At 34.5% G+C, this 20,191-nt stretch overlaps 3 protein-coding genes across 3 annotated transcripts; all 3 read left to right on the plus strand.

Annotated features, from left to right (window-relative positions):
• Window positions 1-1,020: 1,020 nt before the first annotated feature.
• On the plus strand, window positions 1,021-3,700 carry LOC128218048 (uncharacterized). Its single transcript, XM_052925567.1, has 4 exons — window positions 1,021-1,485; window positions 1,868-2,089; window positions 2,279-2,732; window positions 2,971-3,700. The coding sequence occupies exons 1-4, from the start codon at window positions 1,194-1,196 to the stop codon at window positions 2,972-2,974; spliced, it is 972 nt and encodes a 323-aa protein (XP_052781527.1). The 5' UTR covers window positions 1,021-1,193; the 3' UTR covers window positions 2,975-3,700.
• Window positions 3,701-7,990: 4,290 nt separating this feature from the next.
• Window positions 7,991-9,822, plus strand: LOC128216337 (uncharacterized). The gene is made up of 4 exons (XM_052922897.1): window positions 7,991-8,282; window positions 8,613-8,843; window positions 9,002-9,455; window positions 9,688-9,822. Exons 1-4 carry the CDS (start codon window positions 7,991-7,993, stop codon window positions 9,689-9,691), a joined length of 981 nt encoding a protein of 326 aa, XP_052778857.1. The 3' UTR covers window positions 9,692-9,822.
• Window positions 9,823-15,125: 5,303 nt separating this feature from the next.
• On the plus strand, window positions 15,126-16,823 carry LOC128216338 (uncharacterized). Its single transcript, XM_052922898.1, has 4 exons — window positions 15,126-15,258; window positions 15,598-15,825; window positions 16,017-16,470; window positions 16,746-16,823. The coding sequence occupies exons 1-4, from the start codon at window positions 15,126-15,128 to the stop codon at window positions 16,747-16,749; spliced, it is 819 nt and encodes a 272-aa protein (XP_052778858.1). The 3' UTR covers window positions 16,750-16,823.
• Window positions 16,824-20,191: the final 3,368 nt, after the last annotated feature.

A 20,191-nucleotide genomic window follows, 5' to 3' on the forward strand; every position in this document is an offset into this window, starting at 1 on the left:
CTTATTAAACTTGGTTATTCAGTGTTTATGTATTTAAGCTTATATTAATTAAATATCAGATACAAATGTTAAACAAATTGTTAAATCCAATTCAGTTCGACTGTAGTATAATGTTAGCGAGTGAGACAAGTCAACCAATCAACATTTATCTATGACAACAGAGAAGTTGAAAATCAAAGGTGTACGTGTACATGGACGCGTAGCTACACGTTCATGTACGAGTAACAGTTGAGTTTCACTTTGATATTGTATCTACAGGTTCACTGATACAATATTAAAGTGAAACTCAACCATATGACCTTTCGAAAACTTCTTCTTCATATTTTTCAAGCAAGAATTTGCCCTCTCACTGTGTGTTATAGATATGCACTCACAAAGTCCATTCCATGATTTGTCTTCAGTAGTAACCTGCTGACTAAACAAATCTCAGTCAAATATTGCACAAGTTTGATTGAAATAATGTACTAACATGAAATCGTATTTTGAAAACAGCCGAAATTATTTCCTATCGTTTATTTGTTCGTCTTGAAAATTTCAAACTCATCTTTTTATCAAAAATATACAATTTACGACAAAGAGTATGCTGGGGAGTGCTAATCTACATTCCAACCGCCTTCTTATATGTAAACACCTTCAACTGTACAAAACAACGATGTCGCTAAAATATCAAACACGCAATAATTAATTCGATTATTATCTAAACATAACTTTCATGTTTCGTGCCTCTCAATGAGTATGTCAACATGTTACAAATGACTTGAAACAAATGAATCATACAATTTTTACAATTACGTCTTAATCATTATCAGATGATTAACATTACTTAAACGCTAAGTTAATTAAAAGGGTCACAAAAACTGTAAATCCTGTCGATTACAATTTCCTACTGAAGTTATGCGCCTACGTCATTAATTTGAGAGCGCGTGTTTACCGCGACAGGAAGCCCCGCCTAAGGGTGGTCGCAAATTTCTATATATACTCGCATCTTCAACATTTAAATCATTCTAATCTGAGCATTGACAAGGATTTTATATACAATAATCTGACTCCATCGAGGACAATACTAACAAATATCGTCTTAGACAACATTGATAAATACAAACGAATTTAAATCTTTAGTTTATTTTATACACGACTTTCAACTAAAGATTTCTTTCTATAAAAAAAGAAAACGATAACTTAATAGCGAAACAATGATTGGATACACAACAGCGTTGTTTGCTTTGGTCGCCGGAACTTTGGTCATTGCTGGCCACGACGAACTCGTGCAATGCACACCGGGTGTATATCAGATCATCGGAAAGGCCGACTGTACGGGCTTCTTCATGTGCGTGTTTGGGAAAAAAGTCGAGATGCCGCCTTGTCCTGCTAGCTCGGTGTTTAGCTCCAGCGCTAACGTTTGTGTTCCCAAAGGTTCAATGTATGATGACTGCAAGAAAACAACAGAAGGAGGCGGAGGTCACATGCCAGTGCTGCCCGACCTAGGTACGTTCTAGCGTTGGTTAATTTATTTTCTGATATTTCAATGATTTTCCTTGGTATTTGTTTTCTGAGAAAAGACATACACATGTGTCCACAAGCAATACATGTATACCAGTAGGGTTAATTTATTTAAAGTTAATAAATCCTTATTAACATACACATATCAAACCATTAGTTATTATGAAAAAAATGTATTTTTTGTGGAAAACAGTTGAAACTATTAATTAATTCAATCAATGCATGAATAAAAACTCCATTCTAATTAATATTCATTTCTCTGCGGTTACAGAGCTGTGTTGAAAACTATTATTGAAAGCTAATTCAATTTAGATTATATCAAAATAAAAATGAGTCAATTTGCTTAATAATTATATTTACCTTCAAGGATCTCTTAGTCCAAATGAACGATGCAAAATGTTTGGAGGCGTGTTTCCCCACCCCACGGAATGTCAAGTCTTCTACAACTGCAGTGTTAGTTATACACACGCGTTCTTCGAGCAACACCTTGTTGAATGTCCCTACCCTCAACTTTTCAACACCGACACCAAACAGTGTGACCATTTTGAGAATGTAAAATGTGGAAGCAGGACAGAGTTCAAGGATGGATGTAAGTTGACTGTCAATTTCGTCTGAAATATTGAAATTCAATAGTCATAATGCATTAGTCATAACACCAGCAAATTACAAATATTTATGTAACTCTAATCTGTCTGCATATACTAGCTAACTCGCAGAAGCTTATTAAAGCCAACACTCAGACTGTTGAAAACATAACTTGTATTTTGTTGTTTTTCAGGCCAATACAGATCCAACCAGTGTCCCGTTTCCCACTGTAGACCCTGCAGTGTCGACCTCCCAAGCTGTGTAGGCAAACCTGACGGAATAAATGTTCACCAAGTCAAACTTTGGAGTCCATTCTACGCCGTATGCTACAAAGAACGCACGATCAAAGTGGATCGATGCCAAGCTGACGTAAATGGCCGAGCACAGTTGTTCCATCCGGAAAGGAACGAATGCGTTTCATTGGATATGATTCCTCGAGAACATGGGGGATTGATGCCCGAGTGCGGTACGAAAGTAGACGGGTTTTATCAGGATGTGTTTGGGCGATGTGACCAGTACGTGCGTTGTCAGGGAGGAAAATATATTGGCACGGTGAAATGTGCGGTTGGAGAGGTGTTCGATGGCACAAAGGGCGGCTGCGTTCCGCAAGAGAAAGCATGCGGACCCTGCGGAAGAAATGACCATTGGTGAGTGTCTTTATATGTTTTGATAAAGATGAACAGTCATGAAAAATAATTGCTAGTCTAAACACGATGCAATCTGATTGTTTTAAGTTATTTAGAAACGAATGTGAAGTGTTTCAAGCCTGAAATATGTCAACAAATACATTTTATAACCGTTTTATTGTTCTTGCCTTTAGAATACTTACGGGTGCAATTGTATGTCGTTAACTTCTAATAATTAAAACAATCTATATATTTTCAGCTGAGAAAACTACTTTCACACTTATCGAAATAAAAATGATGAAAATGGGCGAAGTGTCGAATCTCCAAGATGTAAAAGTCGTGTTAGAGACAGCTTAGTGTTGCTCTGAGTTGATCTCGCTGTGTTGGCTTTACTACCAACATTTACCATTTTAAAACCAACCAACTACTTTTGTGTTGTTAATTTGCAATGTTTTGTATGTTTTTAACATTTTTTATCACATTTATGATGTCTTTTGATTAAGGTTCTATACTTTGTTATTTATTGATGTTTTAAAAGTATGCACTTTGCCAGTACATTGAATTTGCGTGTGTGTCGTTAGCTCTGTGATAAATATTATAAAAAAATACTGTTAAAAGTAATAAAACATAGCATCACTGTATTGCATATACAGATCTATTATGTTTTTATTACTATCAATGTTGCAAACCCTTAAATATTATGTTTAGCTAACTTATTTACCATCATTGAGTGTTTATAAACTCATTAGTTATTCAATTGGCATTACATAGCTGAATGATGTTATATAACTTAAGAAAGAGAAAGAACACAAAAGAACACACGACTTTGAGTTGTTAATCATTGATCCGATGCAGAATGGTACGATTATGTATTAATCTTTATTATGATCATTCATTTGTAAATAGATTTTCATTATTTTATTTATGAATTTTGCCTTGTGCAATTCCTTTGAAATCCACACATTTTGTTCAATAAAATGCAAAATATACGTGAATTGTATCATCTTTATTTACCTATTTGTATCCCGCGCTAGTCCACGAAGCTGAACCGTATACAATAAATAGCTTGAACGACGAACAAACCTTTCTCCCCCCTCAGATTATTCGATCCGTGCTGGACATTATTATCATGCCTACGGGCAAAGATAACACAAGTACCCGTATGGAAATCCTTTTTTTGTCATCACACAATTAACTCCCTTGTTGACGACCGTCGTCTGTAGCATTATGGAAACCTTGTATGGTGGCAATATTTAAAATCTAAATTAACAAATCAATTCTTTCTAGCAATCAAGAAATAATGCTGCCAACTCCTCAGAACTATTTAAAGAACGATTTGATTATTTAAATAATCTGAATCACTGCGCGCATATCTATAAAAACACGAATTATCATATGTCTTTACTCACATTATTTTCACTGCGCATAAAAGAGGGCAAGCTAAAATACATTTTTACTTTATTTTTTTTAACTGATGTTGTAGTAAAAGCATCTACAATAGCCGCTCTTGTAAGATATGTTCAACCCTCGCACTGGGTGTTCTGCGGAAACTCGGTAAACGGCTGGGGTTAGGATTACACTCTCGGCCATAGAAGATTCTTATATTATATCCTTAAAAGTTTACTGTTATCTTAAAAAACGCAACTTGTTTTTTTCAGGACGTGGAACACAAAATTGTCTAAATCAGAGACACTTAAAAATGAATTATACTACTTTTTGTGCAAATATACATTTAAAATTAAGTTAGTGGGGATTATCTGGAATGTATAGGATAAGTTAGTATTTTAACTCATTTCAAAACTTTTTTGAAAATAATACTTTGACTTATTCACTCTTAGAAAATAGATCAATGAGGATAAAAGTAAACTTATTACACATTAAACAGTCTGTAATCGAACATAATCAAGGGTGACTTGTTGCGTTTTGTCTCTTAGTTTAAACTTAAATTTAGCATATGGTATTTAGAAATAATTCAAGGACGAATCCCTCAGTCTAAACAATAATTAACGACCATGTTTAAAGACACAAATATCAAAGCCTACTCAGATTCGCAACAACACAACAACATACAGATTAACATAAAGAAAAATTGTAATTAATGCTGTGGTTTCTACATTAGAACTTTTTGTGAACTATTTAACTTGACCGTTATGCCGAACAGAATGTTAGAAAAATCGCCTTTCAAAAAGTTCGCCTAAACTAATATCACACAAAAATATGTATAAAAGCATTCTCTATGTTTACTGAACAATTATTTGATATATTTAACAGAATATAAATCAAGATCATGATATTAATTAGCGAAAAATATCATCAAAAACGGATGATTCTAACAAATCGCAGTAAGTACAAATCATTTAGGTTCGTTTGTATAGCTTTGTTAGGATTGAACTGTAAGATGACGTCATTATCCACGAATATTACTGATACATCTCGTTCTTTAAAGTGAAAATATAGAACAGACGTTAATTAAGACTACTACTGATGTCGGATAAAGTTATGAAACTTTATATTGATAATGTCAAGTGTATGTACATGTTCAGTGTGAAAATAAGTACACAAGGTATCAAGTACAATATTGTTTTTCTAAGAAATAAATAATTATATGATCGCATTTTTTTCTTCCGTTTATGCTGTGTGAATGCAGTAGGGCATAATTTTTCATTTTTATAATAAATTAGCAGTATCTTCTGCAATTGAGCATTAATGCATAAAGAAGGGTAGCCGACAACATTCGTTTGTATAAAAAATAGTTGGAATTTGTAAAGTCGTAGAACATTAAATGAGGTCGCGCTTATCCAATCGAAGCGCAATGTTAAAGTAAACAATCTTATCATCATAATCCCTTGCGAATGATACAAGATGACCATCAAGTTTTATCTATACAAAGGTATATACCAATGTAAATATACTACGATAATGTTGCAGAATTGAAAACAGTATGCTAACAGACGCTGAACAATATAAAGAATGATCATTTAGAAGAGCATTGCGATCTTCTACGCGACAAGACATTGCTCACATTCGACATAAAATACAATACAAGAAACGCTCGTTTGCATGCGGGAAGTGGGAAAGTTTGGAGCTCTTTACCAGGAGGAATACGTAAATTGAACACGGAAAAGACACTTAAAGCCTGCTGCAAGAAGTTCTTTTTACATCCTCAATTGCAAAAACCGTTTTAAGAAGTGTACGCATAATTCCATGACTATTGTTTTTACATTATGTATATCTCGAGTTAGGTGTTAAATGCATGTGTGACTGTCCTACTTACTCAGTTAATTATTTTTAATGATATTTGTTGTTAACCTTTAGGTACAAATTGATGTATTGTTCGGCATTGATGTATTAATTAATGTATTATATTCATGTTTCTATATGATTTCGTAAAATATTTTAATATGTACCGTTTTGAAATAACATAAATTGATGCTTACGTTTTCATCCTAAGCATTTATGTGTGTGTGTGCGTGTGCGTGTGTTCTTTCAGAAGGCAACATTGTAAATAACTCGTGTGTTATGTTTGTTTATACTATGATGCCTATGTCTTATTGTGTTACCTTCTTTAAATAAAGTTATTATTATTATTATTATTATTATTATTATTATTATTATTATTATTATTATTATAAAAATAATAATAATAATTATTATTATTATTATTATTATTATTATTATTATTATTATTATTATTATTATTATTATTATTATTATTATAATACAAAATGATTCTTTAACCTAACTACAGAGCTTAATGTACTAACAAAAATAGATTAAACAGTAATAATCTTTTACAGGGGCTCGTTAACGTTTGATAAGGTCAGACATGGAAAATACCTTCGTGTGAACTCTGAACTAAATGCTTGATACAATAAAAACTCTCAAAATAAGTAACCCCGTGCTTTATTGTTAATAAGAAAATAAAGAGACAGATAATGTTCAATTCTAGCAAAAAGGCGTGCTAACATAATTGAATCATTTTAGGATTGAATGTACAAACGTCTGTTAAAACATGTATATTCGTGTTGCTGTTTGGTGTTTATACATGAAAATAAATAAAATTACTCAATTCTAACAAAGTTTTAATAAACATAAAACCTGCGAGTGTGTCCCTTAAATGATACATACAGTTTTGTCATGGAACGTTCATCATTAATAAGACAAACCATATAGGCGTTGACATCGACTCTGAATTGAGTATATCAAAACTCCTCACCAACAAAAATGTTTTAACATATCATGCAGGAGTTATATCTGCAATTATACAAGCAAAAAACGTTGTCATGATTTCAAAAACAATTAAAAACCCGGAAGAATATACTTTCGTTAATTTTGTTTTTTGTCACTCAGCTTCAATATGACTAATCAGTTAATGTGAATATGTTAAACAATTAAGTTCAATCAAGCACGTTTTGTCAAATAATAAGGCATAGCATGTTCGTCAAAAGTAATTAATGTGCACAAATATCAGTGTTTAATGGTGCTGAGAACTCGTTATTCACGTGGCGCAAATAATATTTAAAAGTCATTTCCTTGTATCGTTTTTAGGAATGTGTCGAAGATATTGACAGCAATTGAGTCTGAAATGAATGACAAACGTAGCGTAACCCTGCGCCGATAACAGTTTCTGGTGCTGATTAACTTTTTCTTACCTTTTACAACACCCTTAAAATTACAATATGACGATTTGTATTTACATAATTAACGACGTCTGATGTCTGTTACTTTTTCTTTTCTTTTACTTATAAGGCAAACAGTTTTTTTATTGCGTTATTCCAATTGTGCTGAACTGCATTATAATGTATGATTCATGTATTAGCCATTGCCTCAATTCAAGTTTGATTAAAACAGATATTAAAATGCCAAGTGATAAAATGAAAATGTCAACTTCTTTCAACGCGAGGAATCAAATGTAATTATTCTATTCAATATAATTAACCTGAATCAATATATTATTGGGAACATTAATAAATATTTTTTCTACTCAAGTTATGCACCGTAATAATTGAAGAGTGCATATTAACGATGCTAGGCCTGCTAGAAAGCCCCGCCTACCGGTGGTCCGCAAACGTTTATATACTCGCATCCTCCAGCTTAAAACTATTGTTAAAATCGAATATTGAAAAGGATTCGATCAAGCCTAGGCTTATTATTTACTGAGGAATCTACCATTTAAAGACATTGTGTTGGATTTTTTTGAAAAATAAAACAGATGTTGAATATATAAATGATTCTATACACGACTGTAAAATAGAAAACGTCAACTTCAAAGCGCGACAATGATTGGCTACACCACAGTGATGTATGCTTTGACCGCCGCATCGTTGGTCACAGCTAGACCATACGAACTCGTTCAATGCACCCTGGGTGTATATCAGATAATCGGAAAGGCTGACTGTACGGGCTTTTTCCTCTGTGTGTTTGGGAAACCCATCGAGATGCCGCCATGTCCTCCTGGCTCGGTGTTCAGCTCCAGCGTCAACGTTTGTGTTCCTAAAGGTTCAGTGTATGATGACTGCAAGCAACCAACAGAGAAAAGCCGCATCCATATGCCTGTGCTCCCCGACCTAGGTAATTTCTAGCGATGTTGTTTGTATCTTCGGAAATTTTTACGCTATTCCTTTGAATTTGTTCTCTAAAAAATAATTAAAGCGAAAGTGTCATCTAGCAATAAAATGTCATGTATAAAACTAGCGTTAGAATAGTTATTCATAAAAGTACTTATTTATTTTGATGTATTTCATTTGCTTACCAATTTAGACATCTTACTAAATTTATACATTAAGAGCGAAATTAAATCAAATCGTTAAGATTTGGGTACCGTCCTCGAAAATGCGTGGAAATATTGGAAACAAATAATTCATGTCAATCAGTTTGCTTAGAATCATGATAACTTTTCAGGGCCTCTAAGCCCAGAGGAACGATGCAACATGTTCGGAGGTGTGTTCCCTCACCCAAAGGAATGTCAAGCCTTCTACAATTGCAGCGTCCGCTACACACCTCAGATTCCCCGGTTCTTCGAGCAATACCTTGTTGAATGTCCCTACCCCCAGCTGTTCAACACTGAGACCAAAGAGTGTGACTATTTTGAGAATGTAAAATGTGGAAGCAGGACAGAGTTCAAGAATGGATGTAAGCTGGCTTATCAAACATCCATTTAAATATGAAATTCAATAGTCTAAATCCAAATTCAATGAACATTTACCACTTCCTTAAAACCACTAAATCTAGCCAAAACCAATACTACTGAAAAAAGTACGAGTATCCTTTTATATTTTGTTCTTCTTCAGGTCAATACAGATCCAACCAGTGTCCCGTTGCGCATTGTATACCCTGCAGTGTCGACCTTCCAAGTTGTATAGGCAAACGTGACGGAATCAATGTTCACCAAGTCAAACTTTGGAGTCCATTCTACGCGGTATGCTATAAAGAACGGACGATCAAGGTGGATCGATGCCCAGCTGACGAAAATGGCCGAACACAGTTATTCCATCCGGAAAGGAACGAATGCGTTTCATTGGATATGATTCCTCGAGAACAAGGGGGAATGATGCCCGAGTGCGGTACAAAAGTAGACGGGTTCTATCAGGATGAGTTTGAGCGATGTGACCGGTACGTGCGTTGTCAGGGAGGAAAATACATTGGCACGGTGAAATGTGCGGTTGGAGAGGTATTCGATGGATCAAAAGGCGGGTGCGTTCCAAAAGAAAAAGCATGTGGACCCTGTGGAAAAATTGACCATTGGTGAGTATCTTTACATGTTTGAAGAAAGATTAATGTTATTGTTATCGGGATAAATAGCTCAATTGCTAAACACAATGCAATCCCATTTTGTAGTTATTTAAGTTTTTTTAATTATGAATTTGTAGTGCTTTCCAGCTGAACTTTGCCAATAAATACATTGTTTTCACTGCGTTATTGTGCATGCATATGGAATGCTATTAATCTTTAGTTCTGACAAAACTGTTTTTTTCAGCTGAGAGCACAACTTTCACTTTTTCCGAGTCAAAACTGATGAAAATGAGCGAAGTGACGAATGGCGAAGGTGAATAAGACATGTTTGAAACAAAAAGCGTTGCTCAAAAACGGACGCGCTGTGTTCGCTCAACGACCAACTTAAATATTTCAAAATGAGCAGTTTTGTTGTTTATTAAACAATGCGTGTTTCTAGCAATATGTTACCAAACCAATTGTGTTAGTTGATTAAGGATGTATACGCTGTTAAAATTTATTTTATGAATGTACGAATACGAAAAACAAATTTGTGCTCGAAAAAAAATCTCTCTACCTAAATGCATTGTTAAATTCATTTATTTTACGTCTGTGTCGTTAGCTCTTTGATAATTTTGCTGATCATTGATCCAATGCATAATGTAACCAGTATATGTTTATAATGAACTATGATCATTCATGTGTTAATATAATCTCATTATTTTATTTATGGAGTTTGCAATGTGCGGTGCTTTTGAAATGCATACATTCTGTTCAGTAAAATGCAAATTAAATGCTTTGTATGACCTTTCTCTACTTATTTTAATATTTTGCTTGTCAATCAAGCTAGATCGAATATATTTAACCCCGGACCAACATAGAAGTTATGCAAAGGAAACAATAAACCTAGCTGGCAAACCTTTAACGAAGATCAAGCTAAGATTCACAAAGCTTACGTCTAATAGACGATGGACACACATTGTATAAAACAACACAGACAAAACACAGATGCATCTTTACATCAAAACAAAATTGAAATATTCGGATCAAATAACTGGAATAGACACTAATTGTCCAATTCCATTCATTTAAATGACGCTCTTCATAAAAAAAACATTAACTGGATTGGCGGAAAGAAATCACTGACCATAGATAATCAGAATATAGCATGAGAGTATTTGAGAGTTTGGGGTATTTCTATAACAATTTATTAATCAATTAATTTAGTAATAACAAGTTACTTTGTTTTTTCCTTTAACATGATTTACTTTGTTCAATTTATATTGGACATATTAACAGCATTTGAACATCAAAGTAATGGAAACCGTGTCGTGGAACCTTTATGTGCCAATGGCAGTTCCTGACGTTGGTTCCCTTTTTCTTACTTTTGCATCTCCATTTTCGTTACGTAGTTGTAACTTTAAGCTACACGTAAAGTTAAAGTTTATACTATGTTTAAACCTCCGTTACGTATCTTTGCTCTAAATTAACAATGTATGTCATGTTGCTTTTATTTTCATCTACTGCGGCACTTTCACAGCAGCGCCATTGCGAACTTATTATCGATCTTTGAATATTTTAAGAGACTCATGGACGTTTTAAGCTTCAGATACCGAAAAAATGTAAATACTTATTTCAAAATGTGACCGAAATTGTTCTACTTTGCAGACAAAGTGTTAGAAACGTTAATTTATCATTTTAGGCTTGGAGTAAATAAATGTTCAAATGAGTATCTGCCAGTTGATGATTAATATTTTTCATAGAAGTGAGTTTAATAACTCAAATTCAACATTTTTAACACAATTGTTGCGCTCATTAATAAATAATAAAACAAAACAGGAGTGCCATTAATCTTCATGGCTCACACAATTTCATCAATACTTATTTTCGACAAACCTTTTTTATTACGGTTATCCCGAGAGCAAGTTTATTGACAGGGCACATTTTAAAACAAATATTGTTTTGAACTCGTACTTTCCATACCCGTACCAGCAGAGAAGCAGGTATTCAGTGGTATACACGGATGTTTGTTTTTACAATATCAACTTACTACTTTAATGACTATTTTTTATAATATATATATATGCTTACTTTGCAAACTGTTCAAGCACGAAAAATAATACCACAAACATTTTTCCGTGTGAATTTTTAAATCTGATATCATTTATAATATTTAATTTAGAATATTATGATATGATGCTTTTGTGACATCCTGTACGATATAACGTATAACGTCGAATTCGGTATGTTAACGCGTATCCGTCGAAACCGTATAGCGGTCGAGAAGGATGCATGTTTATTCATCAAACGAGACGCGAAACAGGTAGTCAGAAATGCATCTTACCGTGATATTTAATTCATAGTGAAATCTGCTTTCATAAGTTCAATGTTTAAACGCATCGCTTTAATTTTCAACCAATAAAACTGCACTCAGATTTTACATAATAGTTCCCGGAACTGCCATTCAAGAAATGACGTCATCAATGAATAATTATAATCATATTTTTATATCAATGAGTGAGTGCATTTTCTTAAATATAAACACAATTAATGCATTTAATAAACTTCTTTTGGAAAAGTGTACGTTCATTAAACTAGTAAGTTGATATTGTAAAATAACTTAAAAACAAATCCGTGTTTAGCACTCAACACCTGCTACTCTGATGGTACGGGTTCGTGTGCAGCACTCACACCTGCTACTCTGATGGTACGGGTTCGTGTGCAGCACTCACACCTGCTACTCTGATGGTACGGGTTCGTGTGCAGCACTCACACCTGCTACTCTGATGGTACGAGTACGTGTGTAGCACTCAACACCTGCTACTCTGATGGTACGAGTACGTGTGTAGCACTCACACCTGCTACTCTGATGGTACGAGTACGTGTGCAGCACTCATACCTGCTACTCTGATGATACGAGTACGTGTGCAGCACGCAACACCTGCTGCTCTACTGGTACGGGTCCATGTGTAGCACTCAACACCTGCTACTCTGATGGTACGGGTCCATGTGTAGCACTCAACACCTGCTACTCTGGTGGTACGGGTCCATTTGTAGCACTCAGCACCTGCTACTCTGATGGTAAGGGCCCATGTGTAGCACTCAACACCTGCTACTCTACTGGTACGGGTCCATGTGTAGCATTCAAGACCTGCTACGCTGATGGTTATGGTATGGAAAACAAAAGAAGCATAATTTGTTAAATACGGTGTTTTGTATTTTCACAGTTGAATATGAAAAAAAAAGAGTTTGATAAGCATATTTTTCGAATTCACATCTGTTGTGTTTTCCTATCATGCAAGAACTATTGGATCAAATGATACCGAGTCTTGCAACGCTTATCAATTAACCTTGTTAAAAGTAAATATATAGAAAAAGAATCATGCATTATATTGTAAGAATAGGCAAAGTCATTTGGTCAAACGAAAGATACATTTTGTCTGAATATGTTTATATTGTTATTACCATTGTTGTTATTTTTGGTGTTGTTGCTGGTAATGCCGCAGCTATTTTTATTCGAACTGCGGTTAAACATTTAAATCCGGCAAATTATCAACTTATGAAACAAGATGTTTGATTTTTGCGAGAAATATTGTTGACATTTGAAACAGATTAAAATATGTTTATAATATTACCGGGGTTTCCTTTAGTCAACAAAACTTAAAACTGCGAAGAACCAGGTATTTATGATTTATGTATAAGACATTACATTGTTTAAACTTTAATTAAAATGTAAACAGGTCTTAACACGTCAACTGTTGACGTAAAATTTCTGTATCCTTAAACGCATTGAAACAAATAAAGAACACGTTCTATTTGTTCTTATCAGTTATAATGAGCAATACTGAAGCAATAGATTAAGGGGAGCGGTAGTAAAATCAGGCTTATCTAAATCTAATACTCACCAACGTTATTAAGTGAACAGCGCATATTTACGTTGCTAGGCATGTTAGAAAGCCCCGCCTACCGGTGGTCCGCAAACGTGTTTATATATAACTAAACCCATTTATATATTTTCAGCTGTGTAAACTACTTTCACACTTGCCGCAGTAAATGAAAAGGGCGGAGTGACGAATCGGCAGTTTTGATTCAGCTTTGTTTTGCTTTGAGCTGGTATCGCTGTGTTCACTCAACGACCAACTATTACATTCCTAAAATGACTCTATACATGTTAGTTGTAACATTTTGTAATGTCAATGTGTATAATATGATATCAAACTTAAGTTGTATATTGAAAAATGTATCTTACTTTGCTGTACACAGTTGCACGGTGTTTCATTAACACTGCCTGAAGTGTGTTACTGTAGTATGTGTTAATGTTAGTCCCCCAGTGCACGGAGTTCCCGTTAACAACGCCGGATGTATGCTACTGTATTATGTTATAATGTCTGTTCCCCAGTGCACGGTGTTCTCGTTCACAACGGCGGATTTATGCTTCTGTGTTATGGTATAAAGTCTGTCCCCAATTGCACGGTGTTCCCGTTCACAACGCCGGATGTAGGCTTCTGTATTATGTAATAGTGACTGTCACCCAGTGCCGAAGTTCTCGTTCACAACGCTGGATATATGCTTCTGTATTATGTTATAATGTCTGTCCCCCTGTGCACGGAGTTCCTGTTCACAACACCGGATGTATGCTACTGTATTATGTTATATTGTCTGTCTCCCAGTGCACGGTGTTCCCGTTCACAACGCCGGATGTATGCTACTGTATCACGTCTTCATGTTCGTCCCCCAGTGTGCGGTGTTCCCGTTCACAATGCCTGAGGTGTGTTACTGTATCATCTTTTAATGTTCGTCCCGCAGTGTACGAAGATCACGCTCGCGCCGCCAAGGCGAACTTATTACATTGCTATTTATAAAGCACTACCAATAAATGTAAGTTTGAAATATCATGTCTTTAATATTTTTGGAACAAAACATAAGGAATATTATTGTTTGTTTCAAACAGGAAAAAATGGTAACTCATTATTGCATGTAACAGATTCAATAAGTGCCAATTTGTCACCAAGCTTTCTTAAAGGGCATAATGTAGAACTATACAAAACCTACTTACAACGTTTCGTATTTGATAACCGATATTTACGAGTAAAGTGGTTAAATTAAAATTTCTATATCTTTTAATGCATCGAAACACATCCGGAAATCGTCTTTAAGTTACCTAAAATTATTTATTAAAAGATGCATTACTTAAGCACACAATAAACGCTATGAGCCATTAAAATAATACCATGCATTTTCATTTTTTTTGTTTTACAAATACGTCATAAAGCCAAGAGCAAATATTAAACCTGCTAGGTATGCTACAAAGACCCGCCTACATGCGTTTTACAAACAATTATATATACTGGCATCCTACAACTTGAAACCATTCTCAAATCGAAGATTGAGAAGTATTATAGCAAAGCTAGACTTACTGTATCGAGGACTGTACTTATGGAAAAACATTAAATTACATGTTGTATAATACTAAATGAATATAATTTTCGATACATTTTATTAAATGTAATATACAAAACAAAACGCAAACTTTATAGCGAAACAATGATTGGATATATCACATCGTTGTATGCTTTGGCCGCCGCAACTTTGGTTATTGCTGGTCAAGACGAACTTGTGAAATGCACCCCGGGTGAATATCATATGATCGGAAAGGCCGATTGTACCGGCTACTATTTGTGTGTGTTTGGTAATCCCGTGGAGATGCCACCTTGTCCTCCTGGCTCTGTGTTCAGCTCCAGCTCCAACGTTTGTGTTCCTAAAGGTTCTATTTACGATGACTGCAAGAAAACAACAGATGGTAGCGGTGGCCACATGACCGCATTGCCCGATCAAGGTGAGCTCTAGCGATGTTTTGAAAGTTTTTGTTTTTCCTTGATTGATGTTGATCCATAAATAATAGAGAATTAAATTCGAAAATTGGTCAAAAGAGTCGACCAGCAGCTCGTTTATATCAAATAAGGAGATAGTTAGGAGAATTCTCAAAATCATGTTCACATGACTTAATATTTTTTTCGAATAGTTTGTTTCAATATAAATTAATTAATTCACACATGGAAAATCCAACTCCATTGCAATAAATATTCATTTTGCTGTTGCTGCAGCCCAAAGAAGGCATTAATATATCGTAGATGAAGGTATAAGTCAGTTGAGAACAATAATATTTGCTTTTCAGGGCATCTTAGCCCAGAGGAACGATGTGACTTAGATGGTGGCGTGTTCCACCACCCAACCGAATGCCAAGCCTTCTACAACTGTAGTGTTCGTTTCACACCGATACCCCGATTCTTTGAACAACATCTTGTTGAATGTCCTTACCCCCAGCTGTTCAACACAGAGACCAAACAATGTGACCATTTTGAGAATGTCAAATGTGGAACCAGGACGGAATTTAAGGATGGCTGTAAGTTGGCATCTATTTATGTATTCGTGGTAAGAATTAAAAAAAATAGTATACATGTATCTAACATTTTACTTCAAAAGGGCTCTACCAAGAATATCTCATTATGCTGGGATTAACTATTCGAAGTTACAAACTTATTGCATAAGCTTCATATTAAAAAAACAACGATCATATGATACTGTCTTCTTCAGGTCAATACAAAAGCAATATGTGCCGAACTTCCCATTGTATGCCTTGTAACGTCAGACTACCAAGCTGTGAAGGTAAACGTGACGGAATAAACGTTCACCCAGTCAGACTATGGACCCCATTCTACGCCGTATGTTACAAGGAGCGCACAGTCAAGCAGGACCGATGCCAAGATGACGTAGACGGCCGAGCACAGTTGTTCCATCCGGAAAAGAACGAATGCGTTTCATTGGATATGATTCCTCGAGAACATGGAGGAATAATGCCCGAGTGCGGTACGAAAGTAGACGGGTTTTATCTGGACGATTTCGGACGATGTGATCGTTACATTCATTGCCAGGGCAGGAAATACATTGGGACTATCAAATGTGCTGTTGGAGAGGTGTTCGATGATACGAAAGGCGGATGCGTTCCGGAAGAAAAAGCGTGTGGACCCTGTGGGAAACTCGACCATTGGTAAATATGCTAACATAGTTTTTTCCCTTTAGTGGTACATACAAGAGTTCGCGTTTCATATCTCTATTGAGGTACATGCTTATCTAAGGGTACATTAGACAAGATGCTAAGTCACATTTAACAAAACAGCAGCTAAAACATCCATGTTCTTACCAATCTACAGTGGTGTGCATATATAGTGTTTAAACTATGCTGTTATTCATATCAATTCTTGCAATATAATAATAAACTATGCCATATCGTTATGATAATTAAATATGTTTGACATTTTTCAGCTAAAAAAGTTGCTTGCATGATGGTCGTGGTGAGAATTATATAAAGAAGTACGAAGTCAGGAATCGCCAAGACCATCATAAGCTGTTATTTTCTCTAAGGACGTACTCACGTCTCGTGATAACATTTGCTAAATAGAATGTGTTATTATAAACAGATTATTCCAATGAGCCTTCTAAAAGGTTTGTTTTATAAGTTTGCCCAAATGTATATTCATTGAATGTGTGCTTCTTAAACCATGTTATATTTATATTAGTTCGGAATAATCGTAAATGATGTATAAACGTATGCAGCACGGACATGATTCAAGTAAACTGAAAGGTTAGCGGACATTTATCAGATGGTGTAAAAAACAGAAAAGAATAACGGATTGAAAACACAAAATGTTTTGATACGATGCAATAAAATCATTTTAAAATATAAAAAATAATTTGTAAATAGATGGTGTAAAATCTTTATATTATAAATGTTTCTTGTCACGTGCAATGCGTTTGAAATCCATCCATTACTTTAATAAAACTGCGAAACTCGTTTCATTTTATTATCTTTCTACTTGCCCTTGTTTAATCCATCGCCATTATCGCCCGCTGTGGTTTATTTACCGACCGGATTTGCTGTAATGCAAACGGACATACCAAATTGAAAGTTTTAAATTTACAACCTAGTTAATGAAACATTAATGAGAGCTTAGAGTGCTTTTTATCATTTAACACGTTTTTTCATCATCCTACTCTTGATTTGTCAGATCTCTTCGCCATTTTAAATTTAAAACACTGAAATATTTTACTCAGGGGTTTGATCCACGGAAACATGCCATTGAGCAACCACGAACGATTTCTTTCGTTTCTTAAAACCGACAACATCAGTAGAATGGAGAGAAGGGGGATTCATTCAGAAAGCAATATGTATATTCCTTAGATTGATTCAGAATTCCACTGATATCAATGGTAGGCTCACTGCTCACAACGCCATGAGTAACAGCCAAGTGTTGCAAGCATATACATGTTAACTATATATAAGGGTATTCGAACGTGAAAAGCATTGCATAAAAGTTCGAACACGGAAGTACACAGTTTTATTCCTATTATAGATTCCCATTTACTTTCAAGTATACAAAATATTTAGTGCAGTAATAAAAAACATAAGTATTTGCTCGGTCTGGTTGAGATTTGCTTCAGGAACATATACATTTATTTGATATTATCTATAAAAAAGATTTATAAAGTTTTCACAAAACCATGTACGTAAAATAGCTCGTCTTTTTGTGAATATGTTATTAAAATGAGGGTTACCGCCGCCAAACAATTCGTCGCCGACCATACCTTTGATAGTACGCGGCGTGACGACTTAAATAACTCTAGCAGAGGTTAAACAATAGAACATTCATGTGAAAATATTTCGGATTCGGCCATCTTATTTTACAATATAAATTTTAACGGTTATTTCTTATAAAACATGTTGACGGCTTAAACATTAAGAAATATTTCGCTAAATTTCTAGTCCATACTTTTTTTTATCTTGAAAATCTGAAAAAAAAGTACAGCACGCCGTGTCTTACAAGATAATTTTGTGTTTTTATTAATATCTGTTGCTGCTAAGTGGGGTTATGTACTGAAAACAATTTTTTTAACAACTTTAAAAATTGCAGCACAACTATTGATTTGAACACCGTAATAAAGCACTACCCAGGGATCATTTGTAATATGATTTACTACCAGCGGCTTATGGAATGGTATTTGAATGATGGATGATTATAAAAGTTAATCCATTGCTTCCTACGAATAAATAAACAATATTTATTTAGAACAAGTGTTGTTGTTTTTTTTATAAATATGTACTTCAAATGGTTTATGACAAGGATGCACGAATTGATCATATAAACTCACTATTTGTATATACCCAAACAGGAGTTTAAGCAAACAGACTTTTATCACGTAGTCTACGAAAATGAGTTCTGCAGAGGTAACTTCTGACAGGGAATGTTCGTTTTTGCCAAGTATTGGGGTTAATTAGCAGGCAATCAATGCCAATTTGATATATTGTAATACATATTCAAACGGTATACATTTTATTTTATAATCTGATGATTTGTTCAAATTTGATTTAGTTTAACAACGTCGATAACTTAACAGAATTCTGAAGAATTATTTACAACTGTAACGTCTGTGGAACAAAAAGCGACTACTAACACGGATTTCTTTCATCTATAGTTAATGAGCGCTTCATTATTGCGTCCAGGAGCTTAAGAAAGCAAGAAATCTTTTCATAGAATGCACCCGAGGGTAATACTAAAACTATCACATGACACATTACAGAATAACTAATTATGATTCTAGGTATTTTTATAAACGTAAATTACAATAATTACAGTTCTAATACGGTTTTTGATTGGCTCAGTATTGGATACATATTGACCAATCATGTTTAAAGACTCGACTTAAACAGTTGTATATTCGTTTTTCACGTGTAACTTCTCTTTAATTTTGATTTTTTTTATTCGCTTCGTATTTATCAAATTGCTTTGCACAAGAGTGATCCTTCTGAAATAGTCATTTTCAATATATGCAATTATTCGAATCACACAGGCATCGTTTTCATACAAGTTTCATAATCTGATTTGACAGACCATGATTCGATAACAATAACAATATATGTTGACCATGACGACTGAGAATTTTTTTTCGAGTTTTATTTAATACTATACAGATTATACATGTGATTCATGCAATGAACACCGCAACATGTTCACTATATTTGCACCTTTACATTTTTGAAGTTTAAATAATCCAGGTAGGTGTACTTTGGCAGCCTATTGTATAAACCTTGTTATCTGTTGTGTTCGGTCAAGATTATCTTAAATTGTTTTTGAACAGTCAATATTTATGAAAGAATAAGGATCAACCAATCAAATCATTTAAATATCAATACTTGCCAAAAGGTTAGCTGCGGATACGGTAAAGAAATAACATGTGGACAACATTACTAATTTGTATACAATTGGATGCGGAAGTATAAAGTGTATAGTCGCCAATTTCCAGGTCACGTGTGATCTACGTCATATACGAATGAGAAGGCTTGTGCAAAGAATGGTAATGACATCGTAAAAATCATGAATAAACATTTTTTGCGATAGGAGCATCCTACAAGTACACGTGGAGCAAGGAATAGTTCACAAACTGCAACTTGTACTTGTAAATATTTAATCGGATAACTCTGGTTGAGACTTGCTTTAGGAACAAATAAATTTAATTGATATTATCTATACCAAAGCACTATACCTGTTTTTTCAACAATACCATGTCCGTAGTATAGCTAGCCCTTTTCCGGGTATGTAATTTCTTTAGTCTAGCCGACTTGAACATTTTTTGCGGAGGTTAAAACATAGAACATTGATGTTAAATAATTTCGATTTCGGTCATTCTATTTTGACAATATGAATTTCTACGTT

The sequence above is a fragment of the Mya arenaria genome, chromosome 14 (genome assembly GCF_026914265.1).
Source record: "Mya arenaria isolate MELC-2E11 chromosome 14, ASM2691426v1".
In the NCBI taxonomy this organism is placed as follows: domain Eukaryota; kingdom Metazoa; phylum Mollusca; class Bivalvia; order Myida; family Myidae; genus Mya; species Mya arenaria.